At 41.0% G+C, this 23,942-nt stretch overlaps 1 protein-coding gene across 1 annotated transcript in view; it reads left to right on the forward strand.

Annotated features, from left to right (window-relative positions):
- Positions 1-11,969: 11,969 nt before the first annotated feature.
- Positions 11,970-23,942, forward strand: part of LOC118504307 (protein slit-like) — an 83,706-nt gene continuing 71,733 nt past the window's right edge. The window contains exon 1 of the mRNA XM_036038611.1: positions 11,970-12,548. Within this exon, the coding sequence (XP_035894504.1) occupies positions 12,307-12,548 (242 nt within the window). The 5' untranslated portion in view covers positions 11,970-12,306. The remainder of the gene's footprint in view (positions 12,549-23,942) is intronic.

The raw sequence follows: 23,942 nt of genomic DNA on the forward strand, positions 1-23,942 counted from the left end.
TTCGGACGAGGCATAAGTGCTCTCAGACATCCATTGAACCCAAGTATGTGGATGCTGAAGTGCTTGGTCATTAGTATCGGTAGTAGCTAGCTGCGTGATAGTTTGCTGAGCAGACAAAGCGTTCAGATATTTATCATCGAGCTTAGAACTTTCCAAAATATCTGCTAGGAGTGAATGAGGTGAACTTGTTTGAGAATAACTGTACACGAATTGCGTTTTCTCGTACCGAACGATAAGAGAAATTTCGGACGAGATAAATTGTCCTTAAACACAATCTGTGCTTTGATTCTATTAAATGGAGATAAGATGCAGAACAGCTCGCCACATACGCTGGAGGTTTTATGGATGAAGCAGCTCTCCTTGCAGAAACAAAATAATTTAAAACATTCCAGAAAATTTAAAAAAAAACAATAGAACCGCAATAGAGAGGAATAGATCCGCTCTGTTAAAGAAAGTACGCAAAAAAGCTGTGAAACAAGCTTCAAATCTCTCGATCGAATAAATGATGATTCGTTTGTACTTTGTAGATCTGTGGCCCATATCATCTCGTCGATTTCATTTGTCCCTTTTGTGAGAAGCTTATGAGATGTGTTCCAGTTAGCCATTGTTCGATAACGAAAAATTCATTTTCTTATTTCGACAAGGGTGTGCCGGTGTGTCCCAAAATCGGCTTAAGGATTAGCCGTTGCTCATTTCTGCTTTGACATGATCAATGTTTGACCAATTTCTAAGCCTGCATTTCTTTTGTTTGGTTATCCATGACAGAATGCTAATGAGTATTGTGGGTCTTTTCATTCACATGTTGCATTTTTGCATGCTTGTTTAAAGATCGCCACACAAATGATACCATAAGGATACAAAAGTCTGAATCTAATTGCCTTTTAATTCTGAATTCAAAAGCATATTGATCTTAATCGATGTTTAATGCCCAGTGCCCTTTACAGTTGCAAGCATATCAGCTACAAGTGTCAGGATTTGAATTCTTCTTCTTCTTCTGTGGCACTACAACCTCGAGAGGGTCTCGGCCTGCCATTTCTGGCTTTCTGTGACTTAATTTTACCCGTAGAAAAGTAGTCAGCCTTTCGTACGGGGAGGCGGTCCGGATGGGATTTGAACCCCGGCCCTGCCGTGTGGAGACCGGCGCCGCTGTCGCCCCAATTTGAATTTTGGATTTGAATAATATCTACAAATCCACAGGATTGTCAGGATTTGAATAATATCTACAAATCCACAAATCCAAAGTCTACGGTAAAAAAAAAATCCAACGGAAGAAGCGATTATCGGATTCATCTTCCACAAAACGAGAATGGGATTGAAGTCATGGATTAAAAATGAATCTGTTTAGCAACTCCGTTTGTGTGCTGACAAATCTATTTTTTGCTGGTGACGTTGGGTCGTTGCATGACTGTATGGTCTTTTGTAAATGAACGCACAGTCTTCCAATACATCATGATTGTCAAATTTAACAGATGCAGTTTAAATTAGTTTTTACTTGAAGCCATCTTTTAGCGAGGCTTTAATAAAGGACTATGAAAATTGTTGAACCACTACGGTGCATGATACAAATTCCTATTTATGGAGTTTGTTCAAGACATTGTGATGGTCAGTGGTCGCGGAATATCCATTAGAATAATTGCAACTGGGATGGTAGTGCTGCTCAGTTGTTGCAAAATCCAGAAGCCATTTGCGAAATGAAGCATCTGCCGCTATGACTGTTGACCAGAAGCTTCGTTGACCATTGTGCAACCATCTGGATTGTCAACCGAAACAAACAAGAAGAGAAATTTGCTTCAAAATTCGACCAACCAATCCATGTTTCATGGTCGTACAGCGTCAAGGAATCTTGTGTCACGGTTTGTTTGCAGTTCATTTAGAAATGGAGTTCGGTTGAAACACTTTGCGGAAAGCTTAGTGTAGGGTGGAATGTTTCTTTATTTTAGCATTTTTCAAGACATGAAGTCTTATGGAAAACAAATTTTGATTAGCATAGACGCTTGAAATCGTTTTTTCGTAATTAGGCATATCTCGAGATGGTAAAAATGCTCATTGTTTACGAAATATCGTTTTGTGTGGCCTTTGTTTTGTGGAGCCTTCGTTTCGTGTTCATCGTTAAGCGTCATAATGGAGTTTACCTGTATCTGCTGCAATTAAGTTATTCGTCTGTTTGAAAATGTTCAGTATTCAGAGCAATAAATTTGTAAATTTTTCAATAAGAAGACTTCTGCCTTACGCTGAAGACAAATCAAATCTATCTCCTACAAAATTATAAGAAATGGATGTCATCTTAGCAATTTCAATTATAGCCGACATCAATTGATGTCATTTTCCTTTCCTCTTAATTCTCCATTAATTTTCATCTTCTACCCCGTGAAAGTGTCTTCTCTTATTATTTTGTCAGATATTCAGAAAAATGCTCTTGGATATGAATGGATGCGATAGAAACGGAAATTTGTTTGTGGTTTTATTCTGCGAAGGTGTCCCGACAAATCTCATTGTAAAACGTACACTGTAGAAGACGATGGAAAATGCGGAAGTGAACCACACGAACGAAAACTTACACCTAGAAGATACGCCAATTTTCCTTGGGTAACGGTTTTTTTTTTATATCTTTCCACGACTGGTGAGTGCCGTGAGGCAAAGGCCAGAAGCATTTCCTGCGTTCCGATGATGGCTGAAAGACAGCCAGCCTGCGCTACATTCGTACAGAGTAAGCGATTGTAGCAGAGATTCCCAACCCAACATTCATGCACTAGACACAGTTTCCAGAGCTTTTCCACATGCCTCGGTATGCTTCTTTGTTCTGGTGGAGGAAGAAACCATCAAATCACGACAGGCGAGGTCTCCCACCCTGAAAGGTGTTCAAAAAGGGAAATGTGTTTTGGTGAAAGAGGAAATTAAAATTCGTTTCTAGACGACGCCCCTACGGCGTCGACGGTGACAACAGCATCGCTGATAACGCTGATGACGACAAGGACGATAGTTGGATGGTGATAAGTGGTACCGGGCGTGTGTGGGGTTGCTCTCCCTCGAACTTGTTCGTTCTTTGTGTTTGGTAAGAATGATTCCAATCGATTGTATACGTAAGAAAGCAGTTCTTTCGTTGTGGTTTTCTTGGTAAAACAACTGGGTGAAACCCAAACGAAGAGAGTTGCTCGATGAAGGTAAACACGGTAGCATTCTGCACCATTGTATTATTTTGTGTTTGCAGTCCTGTCGGATGGAAAGAGGAGTCGAGTTACGGGAAAATTTTCATTATCCCGGAGAATAAGGGCCACGAATATCTGGAGGCAATGTTTGAAACTTCATGTAGAAGGAGTTTAACAAGGGTTTAGAGAGTTGGGTGCAGGTGAAAGGGCGAAGACAGTGTTACAGCATAATCATCATAAAATTGATACTCATACCAGCAATTTTTCGGATCTTATTTGCTATCGACTGTGCTACAATTTTGTGGTAAATCTGTGTTCGAAAGCAGAGGTACTGCAGAAAAGAGACTGTGATAATGTGGAAAAAAAACTCACGGGTTATTATTTTCCTGCGCCAGAAACAAACGCAAACAATTTCTGCTTTCACCGAAGAAGAATGAACGGATTGTAGCACTTGAAAGAGTTAGGTTTGGTAGAAGTTGTCTCAGGTCTGTTTTGGATCGGTAGTGCTATTGACTGGTAACAAAATAAGAAAGTCGTATAATCGAACATACAGTATTAGATGTGCTTCCGTGTGTTCTCAGTCACAAAATAATCGAACTGGGAAAAGCGTTTCATGAAGGAGAATTTTGAATGGAAGAAACTTTTTGCCTCTCTAACAAGTAGCGCAAAGATAATTTATATTTAAGTTTTTGCTCATCCTCCTTGTTGTTTTTTTCAAAGTTCTGTGTTGTGGTTTGCATATTGGAAGAACTTTATTCAAACGACATTTGTTGTGTTATACTGTATAACGTGCAACATATTTGTTGTTGATCCAAATTAATAGTTTAGTTTGGTTTTAGAATGAGATAACTTTTTGTTAAAATACAATTTTCCCTTTTTTTATGGGGAAAGCAAAAGATTTCGTTGATGACGTTGTATTCGAGCAACTCAATCATTCTTGCATTCTGCCATAGTTTTGCAATCGTAACTTTGAATTCAAAAAGTTTTGCGGGGCACGAACTGATTGCCAAAAACTTTATCGAATCCGGCACTAGAAGTTTCTTACGGCATGTTTGATGAACTTTGGGAGGTTTCCATTTCCCAATTGGATGATAACTCGCCTATCTTACTTTTCGCTTTCTACGGGCTTAACTCGATCAAATCTCGAACTGCGGAAACTGTTCCGTCACGTGACCACAGTATCTCGATTTATTCTTCTCGGAACGTATTACAATTTAAAAGCCCGCAAGGGATGCTCTAAAGTTACACATTGATGGAATAAACGTACATATCAAGAAAAAGAATCGTTGGCTGAGAAGACGAAATTAATGACCACAAAGGACGTGCGATTCCGACGTGCTTTGATGGTCCGAATGCTCAAAAGGACATATTCTATTTTTAACATGCCATTGCCACAGTGCGTGAAAAGGGTTTCTAAGTCTGCCTCAGTGATGCTACAAAAGTGATCCAAAACAAAATATTGAACCAGATCATTCAATTCTGTACCACTTTAAATTGGTATAATTATCACGCGATCACGGTAGAAATTAAAACTCCCCACCAAGTTCATAGAGAGCGAAAAAATGTCGAAACAGTAGAAGAATGGCGAGAACTCGTGCGGAAAATCTGTGGAAAAGCTACCAAAGGAAATGGCCAATTTAAACCACCGCCAAATGTTATCTATAAATAAGCACTCCCTCTTCCACCGAGCAGAAGAACCACGGGAAATACGTGGTTGTGGTCGAGTTTGTTTTATGAGCTGTGTTGTCTGCAATAAAGATAAAACCGAAATAAATAATAACGTTCACTGCATAAATCACACAAATAACAGCATCAACGCAGTACCGACCTGCGTTCAGGGGGGGAATAATACTATGAAATAGGCCGTAGGAGCGTTTAAAATTTGCGCACTATCAACGAAGCTGAGTCAGGTTGGTTGTTTTGTTGCAGTCCGTGCGAGAGCAATATGTTGCACCAACATGCATACCGATGAGTGTCTGTGGATTGTGACCAGAAGCCAATGGAACAGCTGTGTTTTGGCTCGTTTCGAGACCGACTGCAGTGTCGTTAGGCAAATGTCTGAGAATATTTAACAGTTTGGCTTGGCGAGATGAAACAAACTTGTGAAGGGATTTATACGTACATTCAGACCGAAATGGTAGATAGAGAAGAACGGGCGAGTAATTTTTCACCCCAAATTTATGACCTCTCGTGTTGCTGAATTTCTTCGTGCTTTTGTTTGGGCATTTGTAGAGCAAGGGAAATATTTTTGAGGTCGTAGAACCATCACGGTAGCGGGCAGAGAATTGAGCGAGAAGTGTGATGATGACCATTAGCATTCCAAGTGGAATTTTATTCGTATCTACTTTCACGTGGTGCACAAAAGAAAAAATAGTCGATCACTAAGGGTTTAAAGGGGTATGTGTATGTTTACAATCGTCATTCATTTGAATTTGAGGGAAAGTAGGAGCCGTTCTGTCAAAATGAAATGAAAATTTTCTCATTTGACAAAACCATTACGAGAAGTAGGGTTCTTTGTTATTAAATATCTTATGGTGAATTTTCATTTTAAATAATCAACCATTTCTTTGTTTATCGAAAGTAAACAGTAAATGAAGTAAGACTTTCAGCAAAACTAGTTAAAAGCTGCTTCTTTTCGTGCTCTTTTCTAACGGAAACCTTTCAACGAACATGTCAAATGTCAAGCCAAAATATAAATGATCTCTCAGACATGAGACCGTCAATCCTCAGAAAGCAAAACGGAACTAAAGATGTGTGGATGAATTAATGAATTTTTTAACATTCCTAGATGACGTATCACTTAGGCCGAATAGTTGAAATCTATTTCCTTGGCGAACAAAATCCTTAATGAGAGGGTAAACCACTGTTTCATCACAAAGGGTGAATTTCGGTGGGACCTTCGCAAAAAAGCATCCATTAAGTAGGGGTTAAAATTTAATTGAGTTACCACCGTTGTTCGGGGGTTGTGCATTCTAGGATAAGGGCTCTACCTGGGACACCTCACTAGAAAAGTCATGAAAGGGCGATATGCTCTCAGGAGAAAAAGGGGTTTGGGTTTCGAAATGTGTTGGAAAGAAGAACGACTGAGTATCGCTCTTTAATTCTATGATCAACAAACGGACTGTATGCATCACATTCAGCCGAGTGATGGAAAAAGGATTGGGCACAGCAGTACAGGAAAGTGTGCCTGATGTTTACCTTCTGAAGGGTTCCACGCTCAACCGTGAGATTTTTACAGCTTGAATATGCGTTCAACGTTAAACAGGTCACACATTTTGGTTGAAGTTGCAGACTACTTTACCATTCATTTTAAATGGAAAAAGTATAGAATGTTGTATTCGATGCATTCACCACACATTTTGAACACATATTAAAAACCACTTCCATGTTGAAGCAAGACTTTGCTTTACTGCCCGTTGCGTCCTCGTTTGTCATTTCCAGCGCATGTTAAATTTTAATATATCTGCTTCTCGCTGCTATAAGTTCAGAAGTACTTTTATGCAATGTAGACCATTTCCAATATCCCCTTTAATAAACGAATCGCATTCTTCATGTTGTTGTTTGCTTTTTGAAAATGTGGTAGGTTCGATAACCGCTTTACCACGCATTGAACGCACCATCATGAGCAAGTCCTATAAAAGGCAGAACAAATAAAAAGCCGGTGGCATCATAGCTACTATGCAACACAGCGCTCTTGCAATGTGAAATGAATATGAATATTCTATTCTTCGATCGTAGTTTTAATCTTCAAAATTAATTCAAAACAAATGCGTTTACATTAATAATTCAAGATTTCCGTTAGTCGCTGTTGTTTCCGTAGGGTTGTCATATTGCTACAGAGATGGTCTGAAACACAACTGCTAGAAGGAATGGATAACTACGGAAGGAAAGAAGTTCGTCAAAATGCTCAGAAAATCCAAAGCGGAAACAGACCTCGAAGCGTTTGTACAGTGTTGCGGCAAAAGGCTTATCAAAACGGAAACTGAACTCATCCACAGCTGACTCAACTGATTTGAGCTGGTTTTTATTTTGCTTTCAATTCGAGACCCAAAGGCGAGATGCGTGCTTTTTTGCGACAGAAGAAACTACATTTTTGGTCGTTCGTTTGTGTTGATTTTCCGAGACGGTTTGTTTTCCGCCCACCGGGGGATTGTGTGAGAATCGTAATTTGCTGTTGTTTTGCCGAGTGGGCTTTGCTTTTGAAATGCGTTTTTGTACGATTAGGTCTCATCGTTCCAGTTTCAGTTCAGCTGAGTGATCCATTTGAAGCGTCAGGATGTGGAGCTTGTTGTTGTACGAATAGTCTCTGTGAATTTGGTTCGAAATAATCTAAGATAAGCAAAAGAACGAGTGTTGAGTTTGAATGGTCTGCGCCTAGAAGGATCTTGGAACCTTAGCAAACAGCAATTTTGTGTTAAAAAAGAGATAACTTCCATGCTGCATCTTATTTGGCGAATGTATTCAGTATGTAAAAAAATGTGTACTCCTTGCTTTATTTTTCTTTTTTCAAAGGTTTTTTTCAATAAATTCCTTCTTTTTTTATAATAAACGTTCTCAAGCAATTCCACAAACGCGAAGGCGTAACCATTAAATGCCGTAACATCAAACAACACTCTTAGTTCCCAACTATACCTATGTTCGCGAGTGCATGAAAATCTGTCATATTTCCTGTTATCTTACGATGTTTACACTTCGCATGTGAGCTACACCGTAATATCGAACAGGCTGCCTTAGAAACGTTGCCTCAGCCGTTTAAACACGCAATAGTTCTCCGATTACGTCTTTATCCCCATAATCCACGTATCCTGTGACCAGTGGCAGGTCTTAAGCCTACGCTTGCGGAACCAAAACACGAAACCTTCATAGGGGAAGAAACAAAATCCCGAGTGCTGTAAACAAAGACAAGTGGGGCACGTCAGTTTTGATGTACTTGCCTGACAGGTCGTCAAAGTGGACGGGTTTTTTTTGCATAATGCTTTGGCAAACACATGTTTTTATGCTTTCATCGACATGTAACAAGGAAAATGACGATGCAATACATATACTCGGTACTCTTTACCGGCGGAAGGATTGGATGGAAAACTCCTGTTCGAGGCCCAAGAATGTTGTCCAAAGTTTTGCGAAAGGTTAATGTAAATTTACTCTGCAAAACAATGGCAAATAGACCCAACTTCGGTGAAATTTAGAGGAATTAGCGCGAGGCTGAGCATTGTACGTGGTGTTTATGTACACAGACCCTCATAGTACGGTTTCTGCACACAGAGAGAATTCAGAACAGCGTTGCTGTTTTGGTTGGTTGGACTTCATGCCCGAAAATTAGTGTCTCTCGAGGGACGAGTTTCAGAGAAAGGTTTTAGCGGTTACATGTTGTTTGTCAAATTTACATCTTTAATCAAATGCTTCAGTGAAAAACATGGGTGCTTGTTAGCTACGCCATTACTGAATTACGCGTTATGTTGTTAAACTGTGTGAGGAATATACTTCCATAAAAAATTCAAGAATGAAATCCACCATGAGGAAATCACGCGTCTTCTGTTTGCAGATGCCACGTTGAGCCGCGTGTGCATTCGGTTTGAAATAATATTTTAATAATTAATCCATTACGTTTCCCAAGAACTGCTCCCGAAAACACTTCAACGAACCCTTCCATACTGCCTTGTGGCGTAAAAGAGCGAGCGGCATGGTCTTGTTACTACACAGCTCCCTGCACTACAGCTTGCCTTGCCTGAGGTGAATCCAATTATCTGGTTTATGTTGCATGGGTTCTCTATTTTTACTGGCGTCCAAAGTGATCGAACTGGCCTGCTGGTGTGCCTCTCAAGTTTATCTGGCCGAAATCTGGCCAGAATACCTACCGGGCGGTTCCGCACGATACGTGGAATAGGGTTTCCATGGGTCGGCACTCCCCTGTGTACAAACGGAGCCTGAGCAATCGAGAGTGGCTTTTGAGTGAAGATTCATCCCAATTCAATCATTAGGCAAACACACGACCCTACGGTAGCACGTCACATGTACACGGTGTGGTGAGAAAGAACATGCTTCTGTTCGCTTCGAGCGATGCCAACTGATCTACCGAGGTTGGAGTGGTTCCAAATTTGTGTGCATCCGATTTAATGTCCGTTCGTGATTGTCGGTTCCGTTTGTAAAAGTGGGAAACCGTACAGCGGCGTTCCAAGAGCGCTGCAGTGGGGATTTATTAGAGGGATCTCCGCAAATCATAGGTATCGAAGAATTAATCTGCAACAGTAGCCAGAACAACGGTTCAAATTGCTAGAAACCAAGTGCAACCTTCCGGCAGCGACTCAGGTCAAACCTCCAGAAGGCAGAACTCTTCGCTAGAGAAAGAGAGTTGGCTGCAGTCAGTAGCCATTCCAGTCATCTGTCGGCCGTTCATACCCTTGAAGCTCGTCGGTACGCATCTTCCCTCCGGTAGCATTATGCTGTGCACCTATCGTTCTGAACCGGCATTCTATTGATAGAAGCACGGTGGGAGTAATGCTTTCATAAACATTGAAGGAAATTGTTGTTTAAGCGCTTCGGTACTGGTGTTGGTCACGTTCGCTGTTTAATCTCGTCTCGCAATGCTTATTTAGCCGCGGCTGTGATTTGTGACGGAAAGGTAGAGGCTCACTCGAGGGTATCCCAGGGTGCAGACTTCCAACCGGAATGGTCTTCGACACGTTTAGCCTAGAGCCCAGGACAGTGAATGCCTATCGCGGTGAACTTGCACTTTGATTGTCGATTGCGTCGTATATCGCTTTCGGGAGCTTGAAAGAGGAGAGTAGCATCAGTGTTGTACTGTGCGGTAGCAATACGGTTATGAGGCGGTGTAGTGTATTCTGGTTTGTTTTAATTGTTTGCCTCAGTTTGTAGTTATTAAGGCGAGTTTTAACAACTTAAACAAAAGGATTTTATAGATTTCAAGTTATTGTACTGTACAAGATAAACATGCATAAAATGCGATGATGGCGCTATTGATCTTGGCTACAGTCACACAAGATATCCATTATGAGAAGTGGGATATAGGACGTGGTTTGAATCAGATTATATTGCGAGTCGGCTTCTCAAATTGCATGTCACCCTTGTCACTTGTTCCCTAAGGGCTTGTTGAAATAGTTGTCATGTTGCGAATGAATCAGATGGGATACATTTCTCCCAGAGGGACTTATACCGGATTGCACTTCTCATAATATGTCATTGATGAAGTGTGATAATTTTGATCCATAGTTTGCACGGGAATTGATGGTGCTTCGAATTTTCCAAATTATGTTGAGTTGATGACATAATTGAATAATTTCTGAAATTTCTGCATTAAACAAGGGATCCACACAATAGAAGGAGGTAGAATATCTACTGCATTCAGATGTTGGAAGACTTTTTAAAACATTCCCAAGTCTAATTACATGTACGAAGCCTTGCAGCAGGGTACAAAGAAACAATCTCGACTCAAATCAGTGTCGCAGGCTACGTGGTATCAGCGGCACCTACTTTCTTGTTCTCTTTGATTACCTACCGACATGCGGAAGCATAGCAGCGGGATGCGGCACACATAAGCAAACGCGAGATACGGAGAGATGGTGTTGTATGATAAGAAAATGGTACGCAGGGTCATGATGAAGCAATGCTTTTTCTCAAGATGTTATTCGCAGGGAGGACAGGCTGCATGGCGTCTGATAGGATATGAAGAGCGTAACCACTGAGTGGTACGAAATGGGAAGATTGTATGAGCGGAATCTTTCACGAATGCCGCTGAATGTTGCTTAAAGATCCTTCTTGACACGTACGCATACAGAGGGGAATCTTTCGACACACAACGTTTCGTTTGGGAAAACAACCCTCTGAAGTTCTACCGTCTGTCGATGAAGTGCTTAGAAGAAATTTGTTATGATGGTGTTTTAGATAGAGCTCTGTCCTATCTTTCGATCGTCATTTTGCCTTACAAACATAGAAAATGCAGAAAGAAAGAAACGATTCCTTTCCTATTTTATGAAATCAGCGGGTCGTGGAACTGGATGGGAAATATTCTAACAGTATTGTTTTATGCATCCTGTATCTTTTGAGGATAGAAAAAGATATCATAGTCGACAACACCGAATATCGAATACAAACCAAATCGTCACCCCGCAGGAAGCCAGTCACAGAAGTAAAACAAGCCCTAAATCAAGGAAGTTAAAGTTGGCAGCCCTGTCCAACAAATTCCCAAGGTCAACAAATTAATATATAAGGAACAATAAAATAAGTGTAACTACCCTGGTCAATGATTTACTTGGTCTAAACTGCACAGCGTTGTTACATTAAAAAGCAATTATCATGCGCTTCAATTGAATTTATTTCACATTGAAATTCCTTATATGTATAACAAAAAATACAAAGTGTCGCTACATGGCTAAACTTCAAAACGCTCTCTAAAATCAACGGGCTCAGGTAGGTGCAGCTGACAAATTTTCGTAATTTAATTAGTGCATACAATTTTGTTTCCTACACCCCTGTGCGTCATTACCAATAAAGGTTCACAGATATGCATCGCAAACAGAGCTAAATGCTCGTGTGTGAACAACATTCTGTAAGCGAACAGATGTGTGGCACGGCACCTCACACCTTGACTTTTCTTCCCCAAATGGTCACTGCTTTATGGTAGCATGTGTAGGTAAGAGCAAAAGCGGACTAAGGGCTAGGCACATGTTCAAAAACAAAAAGAACTTTTACAGCAGGCAAATTGGGCTCAGAAAGGATTAGACCATATGTGCTAATGTTTGCCTCGCAGCTAACAGAGTGTGAGTCGAGTATGACCGCGTGGTTGCTGAGCACGGTAAAAGCCTTTTATTGTACACTGCGTGAAGTGCCTTTGTTCGGAGCGCGAAAATGTGCGAATTAAAATTATAATCATCACCATTAATTAATTATCCCTCACAGGTTGGGCATAGTGGTTCAGTAAGCTAAAGCGAGTGAAGAAGAAGAGTGTGAGTGGGTGGTTGCGATTTTAGAATCGGTGTGGAGTGTTCGTTTCCGCTCAGTGTTGAAATCGCAATCTCGAGTGAATGTGATCCCTGGAATTGGTGCAACGGCATGCAAAGCAGTGGTGCTGCATGAAGGAGACCCATACAGTGACGACAATTGCAGCAGCAGCAGCAGCAGCAGCATCAGAAGTGTCTAGGGCAGCATGATGACCATACGTGGGATTTGGTCAGGACCTCAGTTTAAAATGTTAGTGCTGCTGACCGTGACGATGGTGTTGGCGTTGGTTGTGCCATCCAACGAGGAACCGTACGGTGGTGGCGGTGGATATTTTGGAGCAGAAACACAATGTCCGCGACTATGTGCCTGCACGGGCACGACAGTAGATTGTTCGCATCGAGGATTGACCCAGGTGCCGCGGAAGATTCTATCGGAGACCGATAGACTGTAAGTATTGAGCACATTTCATGTACCACGTTTGATCCATTCTACTCAAATCTTCAAACCAGTTTCACTCAGTGTACAGAGTGAAAGTATTTTCATTTGATAACTCAATCTTCAATAATGCTTACAAAATGTGCCAACAAAAAAGAATGTGAGTTGGCAATGGGATACTTGAATTCAGAATTCATCTGATCCGTAAATAAGACATAAAATTGAAGCTTTTACGCCACACACAGTCGTGCTTTCACTGGGTCATGAATATTGTTGTTCGATGTTATTGGCATTATTCAAAGACATGACTCCTTCTCTTCGCATCAGCGCACCATTACGACAACTCGAACGCAAGTATTCGCCGGTTTAACCTCGTTCACCCACGCCAACAATTTCTTATTCCAGGTTTACTTTTTATTTATGGTGTAGATGTTGTTGAAGAAGAATTGAGGAACAAGTTAATAACTCAATTATTGAACACGAGGGACCACCGCTGGATGGCATCGTTTGTATTAAAAAGTATATTGATCGGATTGCTTTTTTGCGGATTGTACAAGTGTCGTGTTATAATCCTCCCTTACGGTTGAAAGAACGTCACACACGTCGTGTTTGTAAGAGATATGTGACGCGACTGGCGGCGGGAGGAGAAGATTTAAATCAAACCGCAAAACCCTGAACCAAATAGTTACACGGTGGATTGGAGATAAATAAAAAACGAATTAAAATGTAAAACATACCACCGTGTCACGTCCACCCACATGTGTTCCAACGGTTGTATATTGACGCTGGGTGGTTGCTGACAGATAGATTCGTTTGAATCTGTAGCAGCTTGTGGTCCTTGGGTGGTTCCTAGAATCGGGGCGGTTGACAGGGATTGTTCGAGTACTGTTTTTCATCGCATCAGTTTTTCGATCAGCCGCCATGAAGCTGTTGAAAGGCGCAATGCATCGGTTGGGATTTATCGCGCTGAGATGTGAAGCGGCATTTGGCTTTACTCGTGCGCTGGTGGTAAATATTTATTCTGGTAAACTAGATCGATTGTTTTGTTTAACGTTGAGCGAGGTAAAATGAAGTGGATGTTGTTTGTCGATTGCAGATTTAACAGTGCTTGAGGTGCTTGTACATTATTGAAGGTCAACCAGCATGGATGAAATGGACGTTTAATTGAATTTGTTAAGTAATGAATTCCTCATTCTGCTGGATACAACATAGTTTCATGTGATTTTTCTTAAAAATGATTGATTAAGGTTTGCATGCTTTTCTTACTTATTACACCAAATTAAATATTTTGAAGCTCTTCGTTTATGTTGAAGCAAATGAAATGGCCTAAGACTTAAAAAAGCTAAAACATGTGTTTAATAGGAAAAAGAATTCATATTTAAAGTGTTATTCTGCATAGCTGTGATCAAAGTTCCGTTAAACCGTGAAAATCTTTCTCCATGCGATGACAAAAACAAACTGTATTATGACAAACGGTAAACTCCGAAGACGTGAGTCGATAAAGTATCGTTTTTGTTGCGCGACGTTTGATTATGTCCCATTACGGTCGATTACCATTTTATGGAAACGGCGTTTTATTGATTTTTTATTCGTTCGCCCCGTGCATCCCACGACGATCAGATACATGGTTTGATTGGAAGACCATGGATGTTGATACCAAATGATCAGGAATGGCTAATCAGCAGGAACACTTAGGGCTAGTTAATTGTGGTGGAAGATTTACCCTAGACGAACAGAGGATATCTCACGGGTCGTCCAAAACGGTTCTTGTAGTAAAAAGAAACAACCCTATCGATAATATTTGCATGTTCATAACTGTACATTCGTCGTTTTGTCTTTTCTTCATTTGCCTCGAAGGTGAAAGGACTTTCGAATTTGTAAATGGTTGATCGTAAATTCGAATTCTCCGGTGGTAACGCAACGAGCATTATGAGGAGGGAATATTAAATGTGTCCGCTTGTTGTTTTGTTTATAGAATTTGATGTTTTTGTAATTTCATGTTTTTAGAAAGGTAAGTCTTCCATAATTGTGTACAAAATAATACTTAATCGTGTTGATTCCTTCGGCAGTTGGACAAGACCCCACACAATGTTTGACTTGTGTGATCAATATCTGTAGTATGGCTTAAATGCATACTAAACCCATACCCCAATGTTCATACTTTACGATACGGTTACGATGAAAAGAACATTTCCTCTTTAACCAGAGGCTTAACAATATACCTCATAAGAAAGGTTGATGCTCATCATTTTTCCCAAGTTATGCTGACAAAGGATGACTTCAGCAATAACAATCAATCGGTTAGCGAAACTGTTTGTGTAAAAGTGTGTTAATAAAATCCTCAATTTGGCTTCTGACAGCTCTAAACAGATGATCTTTGATCATGACGGTGAATGAAAGTAAAAAGGAAGGTTCAATATTCGTTTCGTGCAGGGGCTTTAACTCGTTGTGCATTCTCACGCCAATCGTTATGACCCATCCAATTTGCTGTCTGCACCTTGCTATTAACCAGTAGTCGTGGCGAATCACCGAAAATCAACCCAAACACGAAGCATGACTTAAAACCTCAAAATGATAATTTGGTCGAATAAAAGGTTGTGATGGTTTCTGTTCGCCTGTTTATTGTGCCGATAGGAACTAAATACCTACCGTCAGTCACAATCGACATGAGCCCCTCCTTCGCTGAAGACAATGTCAAAAGTAAAAAGCGATGATGAAGCACCGACATGACACGCAACAAAATGCCTATTCACAAACGGTAGATGAGTTATGGAGAATTTTATTGGTCCCATCGATTAGGGGTGATGTCTCGCGCGCTTACTGATCGCCGATGTTTTATTTTCGCCTGGAACCACCGAACCCATCACAGAATGGATGTCTTTTTTACCGCAGCTCTTTTATGTACGCTTTGGCTGGCTAATGTCTGGGTGGTCTGTGAGACACGAAACATGAACACACGTTAAACACGTTGGTGATGTGAGCCCCAATGAGCATAACATAACACGAAACATTCCTCCGAAGCAACTTGCCATGGGTGTTGAGTCGCAATGGAAATGTCAAGAGAGACATCGAGACGGCTAACAGATTTGCCGCAACAGTTGACATGTTCATCCATGGGGAGTATGTTAAAATAGAAAACAGTAAGAAAAACTCTCGGTTAAACTTTCGGTTTGTCTCGACGATGTTTCATGGGCTATTTTTATATTCGTTTTGTGGGTCTCTTCTATTTCCGAGGGTGTTGGAGTAAAGCTGGGAAATTAATAAACCGCATGAGCATGTTCATTCATTTGATTACACCTCAAGTGGTTTTTCCTCGAGTGGTAGAAAATGTTCTCTCTTGCATCTGGAAGGCCATTGATAAACATTACATACGCTTCAGTCAAAAAGATATGACGACCACGGCGACGATGTTGTCGTATCTCTGCATCGTTCTTCGCCCCACTGTTACTTTCATCGAGTGGCCACCCGGGAGAAGCAAACATCATAATAATATGTTAATATCATAATTACGCTCATGTGTGGAACGTTTCGCTTGCACCGATTTCCACTCATGATGGTGTATGTGCCGGAATCGAGAAGGTTTTGTTTCACGCTGTTTGTTGTACGAGCCGCCAAAAGGAGTCTGCAGTATGTAATTAGGTAAACGAACGATCGTTCTTCATTGCAAGCAAACCGCTACTTGTGCTACTTTTTAGCTCACCTTTGGAATAACCCAAGCTGCCTGCAAGGCTCGATGCTTTTCCTTCATTTTGGCAACGATTTGATCTTTGTGCTGGTGTAATAATTGATATAAATTGATCAATCATTGTGGTGTTCATAGTATATATCTTCGCGATGATGGTGCCTAAGGTGAAAGACTAAAAAGAGGCATGACCTTGACTTGTTTAGCAGGAAGGTTGATGGGAGGACCAATACTTTGTTTGTAAGGTTGCTTCATGGTGTTTTATGTAAAAAAATTAAAGCCATTTTGGGTTAGAATGTTGTTGTCGATGAAACAGACCCCTGACCGGAATTTTCAGACACATAGGAGAACAAACTATAAGAAACAAACTGATACGTATCATACGTATTTCTATCTTAACGGTATAGCTTTGCTTCTGCAAAATCCCTAAACACACACGTACGGTATCTATCATCACCATTATAGTCGTTGTCATCGTTGTCATGATCATCATAATCAACTGGTTTGTTCACATTTTCCAGTGCAGCTATTTGAACTGTAGGGCACAGACTACAAGCCTTGCAATTTGTTTGTTGTGTTGGAAGGTGCATCGGTCGAATGCAGAACCTGTGGTATCTCGTGATGCTATGCACTACGAAAGCTGTAGGAATGGGAAAGGTAAATATGCGACAGTTACTATCAGATCTGTGTGCAAAACAATTCCAACCCAACCAATGAAACAAAACCGAAACAGGATGCTAGAATCTCTCATCTCTGTGGGAGAAGTTTGTTGCGGTTTCGAGTGCTACGGATTGAAAGCGCACGTGGGTTGAAGAATTCAATACAGCCACCGGAACTGAATGCCGAAACAGAAGTGGAAGAAAAAAAAGAAAACTGTAGCTCAGAGCGTAGATTCTTATCCCTTTGGACGATAAGTCTTTCGAAATTCAATTTATACTGTAGCCACCCAGTTAGAGCAGCAGTTTCTGTAACCGGTGCTACATATTTTTTCGAAGTAGGAATCGTTTGTGTAAAGTTTCCCAACGTTCGACTTCACTAACAAGCTGTTCCATGAATGGAGACTTTATGGAGGATGAATGCCCTGGGAATTGAGGCAGGATTTTGCTGAGCTCCAGACACTGCACACGCTGCATTTCAACTGTTGGGCTTGCCGGCCAGCATGTTCGTTCCTATCGCTCTGACTGGCAGACGGATGTCACTGCAGATGTAGCCTCGGACGAGAGCTGTAAGTGTCAGACCGAGCTCTGCGGTATTATGTTTGCTAATTCATGGCGTCAGATCTCTTTTACCTTTTTCCCATTTTCCTCGATGTTCGCATCTGTTATGGGGCGATGCAGCTCGGTTGCGTAGGAAACGATGCATCGTCAGGAGAATCCCTTAAATGGCTCATCCCCAGTGATGCACCAGATACTGCGTAGACTCACCGCTATACTATCTCCGTGAATGTCCGCATTAGAGCACTTTAAAAGTGCACAAACAAGTGCAGCTCTTGAGACCTCGATAGTGTTACCGCACTCGGTGTAAAGTAACACTCATTATGTATCCCATTGGTGAGAGGCTTACTCTTTCTCGTGTTTGCAATGGGACAGTAAATAAGAGGTTAACCACAGTTCAGGACGATAGGACCGGAATAGAGGCGGCTGGAACGAAAACTTGGTCGGCCGACGAATGTTGATACTTAAACTAAGCTGCAGACCTAACCCAACCTGTGGTAATGACGGTCAATTCAACATCCCTCCTTGTTTGTGTCTAAACAGATCCAACCCGTTTGACAAGCAACTCAAAGAGAACGGATTAAGCTTTGGCGAAGTTTAAGTTAACTAGAAAAATAAATACTTGTGAAAAGGGCAAGTAAAAGAAAATTTTCTTCACTCGTTGTTTGAACTGTTCTGCATAATGTAATCAACTTTGCTTTGAATGTTAAAAGTAGATTAAACATTTCCGTGGTAGTTGGCATTGGACAGTAAACGGTAGATTTAATTGAATCAAAAAACGCCGAAGCACGTTTTTAACGAACTATAAACTTTCCGTCACAGCTTCAGCTTACCTGATACGGAGCTCGATAGTTTTTGCATTTCGTGACCAAACCGATGTATCAGAGTCGTCATTTGTGCCTCAAGTCGTTTGGCGAAGTAAATGTAAAGAGCTTTTCTGAGGTTTATAGTTTTTTATTTACTCCATTAATTAGGAGAGGTTAGTTTACAAGGATTTGAATACTGTACTTGCAATCGATTGCAATTAGTGCATAATATTTGCAAGGTGTTCCATTACAATGTGTTTCGTTTTTGTTCAATATTGTTTCCATTATCTGAATTATTAAAGTCATTTTCCTTACTTAGGTGTGTTTGTAGCTTGCCTTCGAAGTTTCCGCCAACGATTTTGTAACAAAATGGATGAAAAACATGGGCAATTCTATCATGGTGTCTGTTGACATTGTTTCTGTCACGTCACGAACGGTCAAGCAGATGGTGTGCCAGACTAGCAGACGTTGAAAAGGGTTGACTGGGCGATTGATGTGTCCAGCAGAAAACCAGCAGTGCATTGTGGCCATTGATTGTAGCTGATGCACTATGTTTTGCGCCGTTTTTTTAACGCAACGGTGCAACCAGCTAGATGATTAACTTGCTTTCCTGTGCAGAACTCGTCAAGTCAGCAACTACGCCCATGCTGCGTGGAGAACGTCAGACACTCGTGGTACGCAAAAAGAGCCAGCAGTCATCAGCGCTGTTTTTGCTCGTCTACGACAACTTGACGGTTCGTATCACGGTAACTGTTAAATTTTCCGGACCACAAAATCACGCTTTTGAACCTGCTATGCACTTGACCTCTGTTCTGATGGTAGGTAAGGGTAGAAAATTCCAACGAACGGTTAGTTCCGATGCTTGGGGCCTTAGATGCCTCAGACTTGTCCTGTGAGACGTGATGATGGCTGGTTTCAGCATAGTCGTGTGCTTATGAGGCAAGCATTTCGATCGATATGATTTTAATTAACAATCTGATACATCCAATTACCATCGCAATGAGCCTACAGTGCTCTAGCGTTTGGTAGTTGTTCTGCAGTAGTTTTCAAATGTATTGTTTCCTTACATTGATGGAGTATTGTATAATGGGTTTAGCGAAAATAAGGGAAATATTTTTAATATCGCTTTTTTTGTATCACCCTTCTTGACGTTTTTAAGAGGATTTTATAACGTTTTTATGCCATTTAATTTTGCATACATTCGGACTTGGTAAGTGAGCTTATGTCACTTGTTTGTTCTAGATGAAAATCGTATCCATCTAAATTACCATCAAACATTCATCAGCAAAGTTTGCATGAGTTTCATGAGTGAATGAGCATGGTTTGTTGTACCTATAGAATCATTCTTGGTTCGTAAATAGTTTGTGAACATCGAGTTCAATCACATGAAAAGCGTTTTTCGCGAAATACTCACTCCTACTGCTGTGTTTGCCAGGTATTTCCAACGCGCCACTTTGATTATTCGTGTGAAGTTCACCTTCAAAATTGGTCACATGTCACTGGCAGACAAAATGAAACGGTAGAAAGGCTAGCTATGATGCAAATGGAAAATGCAACATGGTATTGAAATGATCAAAAGTCAGGATGCAAAAAAGGAATCTCGGCAAAGAGCCACGCTTGCAACGAGTTGTTTGAGCGATGGTGAAATTGGCCTGTTTGAATAGTGAGACTGTGTACCAATGAATGAAATAACAAAACGGAAGCATTCAGGTGATCAAATTGTGTTTCTACTGAAACAGTCACCAAATTCTTTGGACAACCGCGAACTGGTGAAAACGTTCAGTTGAACTCATTTTCTTTTTTTTTTCATTTATGTTTGTCACTGTTCATGGTTCCATTGAAAAATGTGACACATGATTGTTATAATTGTGAAGGCTTGTATTTTTCATTAGATAAGAATCTGCAGTAGGAAATTGTGTTTAACATTAAAATATAAGTTTACTTGACGCACTTCACGTGCAAAACTGTAATTTCGGTAAGGAGTTAATTTTAGTGCCTCGGGTCTTCCAACACGAATATCGCGCGCCCCATAAATCAGAGCATAGTTTTTCCTTACAGCAATTACTGCGGCCAGACGGACATCTTTTCGTGATCACTATCGTGCGTTGCATCGTAAATTTTATCGTGTTCGTTCGTGAAGTCAACTATGCCCTGCGCCCAGAAGTGTTGGTTGAGAACGAAAGGTTGTCGCGTAGTACGAGAAACTTACTGCATTTATTGGCGTCAGTGTACAACTGCATTTCGATAGTATGGAGAGCACGTGGTATGGTTCATATGAAATGCACTGCCGGTGGACATACGCTGCCGTGAAAAGAGTTATTTCAATTTAATTGAGATTATCAAATAGATTTACGATGACATTGGGCAAGGAAATGTGCCACTACGAGAGTGTACTACGAAAACCGGTAAGTGAGTGCACTGGGATGACAAATACTCGTTTTTAAAAAAACCCAAGTAAACTGTGCCCAGGTTTAGTACCAGGAGATTGCAGAAGCATTCAGTCTTGGATATAAAGAAACTTGTAAGTGGGTGAGGTGAACGTGAGAGATCTCGAGCGTGTAATGCAACTGGTTTGTGATGTTTGTATCGGGTTTATTCTCCAATATACTTTGACGGGACAGCTTGCATTTGGACCAGTTTGTAGAGCCACATTTGCATAATCTTAATTAATAGTAATTTGTTGTTTATACAGCTGATCGTTTTCCTTTCAATGCGATGGAATGCACTTAATGTCTGCGATGGGAAAGGTACACAAGATAAATTCGCTGAAAGACACGAAGTTAGATGGATTCTATCGATTCTAGCCTGAACTGAACTGTTCGTCCAGTTCGTACTAACTGAACGTTCGCAGTAATGTTAGGGTGTCACGTCAATGTCTGTTCCGTAAGGCTTAATTAGTTTAGAGAAATGTTCAAGTATAGCATTTTGATATTTAGGCTACAGGACACAAAATAATTCAATGCAAGAACAAACTTGTGTTTAATAAGTGGTCCGTTAAACACCGTAATCCAGCCGGTAAGCCTATGATGCAACAAGAAGATTTCGACAGCTTCAGAAAGGTCGTGTCGTATGTGCCCTTTACCTTGTCCCGAACGAATGACTGTACTTGCACCCATTGCACGGATTATACTCATCACCAAACTCGCATTCACACATATGCCTGCAATTGATTTTAAGCTCTTCATTTGCATTATGGCCCGCCATAAAACTGGGGCTGCCGACTATAATCTTAATCGCTAATTACCATGCGTTCTGCTTAATAATATTCGCCGCATTTTCGCCATCGGTATCTGTTTCTCTTTCCTTTTTCGACGTCCATCTGCCTATTGCCTTTGATTCCTACATTCGTAGCTCACGGGCAGGACGGCAGGTACTGCATATGCTAATAAAGTAATTAAGCAATTGAAACTCCAAGCGCACCCATCGGCGACGTATATTGCTCGTGCTAAGCTGGTTTGTACAGGCACACCGGTTCCATTTTCCACTATCACTCGTATGTCCTGTTCTGTATGTATGTTTCAGCAAGGGAAGGTGTGTGGAAGTGAGTCATGTAATATCGTCATCACTTCATAAACTGAAAGCTCTTCAGGAGTGTACTTGAGGCGTGCTTAGAGGACTTTCGGATGGAAATGTTTTCCGGAGCTGGTTCAACTAAATCCCCTTGCGAGCCTTATGGGTACAGGATGGTTGGGGCAGTCACTCATTAATGCACGGTCACGGGACGATGGACCCATCCGTCCTTTTAAGCAAGCCGGATGGAGTTCTATGAACGAGAATCTCAAACTTACACAAACAAGCCTCACTTAACCACTTGACCATTCGCGATGGGTTGTGGCTTCTGGTGGAAGCGTATGGCTCAATCTGAAGGGTTGTTTTATTTTCCGAGGATGGACAACATCGGACAAAACGTAGTAGTCTAGAGGAATTAAACGCTTGTGATACATGCGACAATATTTTGTTTGAATACATCACAAGTTCTGTTTGACTTTTATGCTTAGCAGCTTAAGGTTGTATGCAACAGGATAAAACGTATCTTTTTACATGAATATGATGTTGAACCATCGATGAAACTTAATTGGTGTAGCAGAACTGAATTCATGCAGGTAGTGCAAGTTGAATGCTGTCGTCATACATTTTGCAATATTTTCCACGAAACGGGAGTTTATCTTTCTTGCAGTTTGTGAAAAAACTATTCTGAAACACGATGTGCCAGTTTCGTTTTACGTGTGTTACATTATTTTCACACGATTAATGATACGATCCGGCTGACCGTCGTTCGCCAAACAGCTGGAAGAAATCATCGTTTATTAAATTAAAGACAAATGAGCAATGCAGCTTGGTTCGCCTACATCGTCAAAACGTGTTAGCGCCAGCAGCTGAAGCCAAATGGAAAAGAGTTGAGGGTTCGCCTGGTTACGGAGCAGAGAAGAGAAGGTTTGTTGTTAATCATCAACGCATTAAGTATGTTCGGTGAAGGTTAATGGGTAGAACGAGACGAAAGGTCGGGATGGAAGTGCAAACACGAGCTGATGGCGTTGTTTGCGAAATTCTTTCCTTTGGGTTGGTGTGTGCTGCGTATGAGCTGGTTGATTTGTGCGTTATTTCTACTTCCTCACTCCGATCTTCTCCGTCTACTCTGCTGGATTCGTTCTTTCCTCTTACAATAATTTGCAACGCGAATATCAGTCGTTCCTCGAAACCGCTTTGATGTGGACGTAGGAATTATGTGGCTCATAAAATGCTCATTTTATGGACAATTAAATTTAGCAGCTAATTTCAGCACCTTTCTTGGCTAGCCTGTTCTGTCGGTTGGGTTGTTAATTTTTGTTTGCTGCTACGCGAGTTTTTCATGACGTAAGAAGTTCCACAGAAAAGAACATTAATCTAGGCGTTAACGATTACAACCTCGTCATTGTTCATCAACTGTATAAATCCTGAAGACTTGTGAAATGATTTGATTGACGAACTTTTTTGATCGATTTGTCAGTGATTAGTCGCGTTTTGTTGAAAGTGTAGTTGAAATTTGTATTATATTTGCAGTTAGAACTTAAATGACTAAACAACCTACTTAAACACAATTTTGTAGCTCAAGATAATTGTTTAATCCTTCAGTTGGTCGTTTTTAAATTCATCAAACGCATCGGGTACTTTTAAAACTCACCTTATGCTACCCGCAGTGACACGGACAAATGTGCTAGTAAACGAACAACAGAGATAAACTGGAGCCCGTTGACAAACGGCACATCGTTGTTTGGGTGTTCTCACCCGAGGCGCATTTGTTTCGTACTCTAAAGAATCGCAATCTGCAGAAAACAGACAACAGCATCACCTCAATCAGCATTCTACCGCTGTTGTTCAGCTGTTCTCTTGGTTGGTAGCATTGGGATGCACGAGAGGACGTACGACTCCGTAAACGAACCCACGGACGAGCTTTTGGGCCCATATCTGCAAACAAGCGTATAAAAGACCGCACTGGTAAATACTGGCGAATTGCATTGGCGTTGTCTTCCAGGTGGTGGGGAGTCTACCGTTTTTTTAACGTTCTATTTACTTGCATTGACAAGGAGAGATGGTGCATGTATCCTGGAGGTGGTGCTCTAGGAAAACCTCCTAACAGACTACCGAGCATGAAGCTGTCGTGTTCTTTTCATGTTGTGAAAATCGTGCAACAACAGGGGTTAAAGAGAGAGCGACTCCACCAAAG

Source organism: Anopheles stephensi, chromosome 2 (assembly GCF_013141755.1).
Source record: "Anopheles stephensi strain Indian chromosome 2, UCI_ANSTEP_V1.0, whole genome shotgun sequence".
In the NCBI taxonomy this organism is placed as follows: Eukaryota; Metazoa; Arthropoda; class Insecta; order Diptera; family Culicidae; genus Anopheles; species Anopheles stephensi.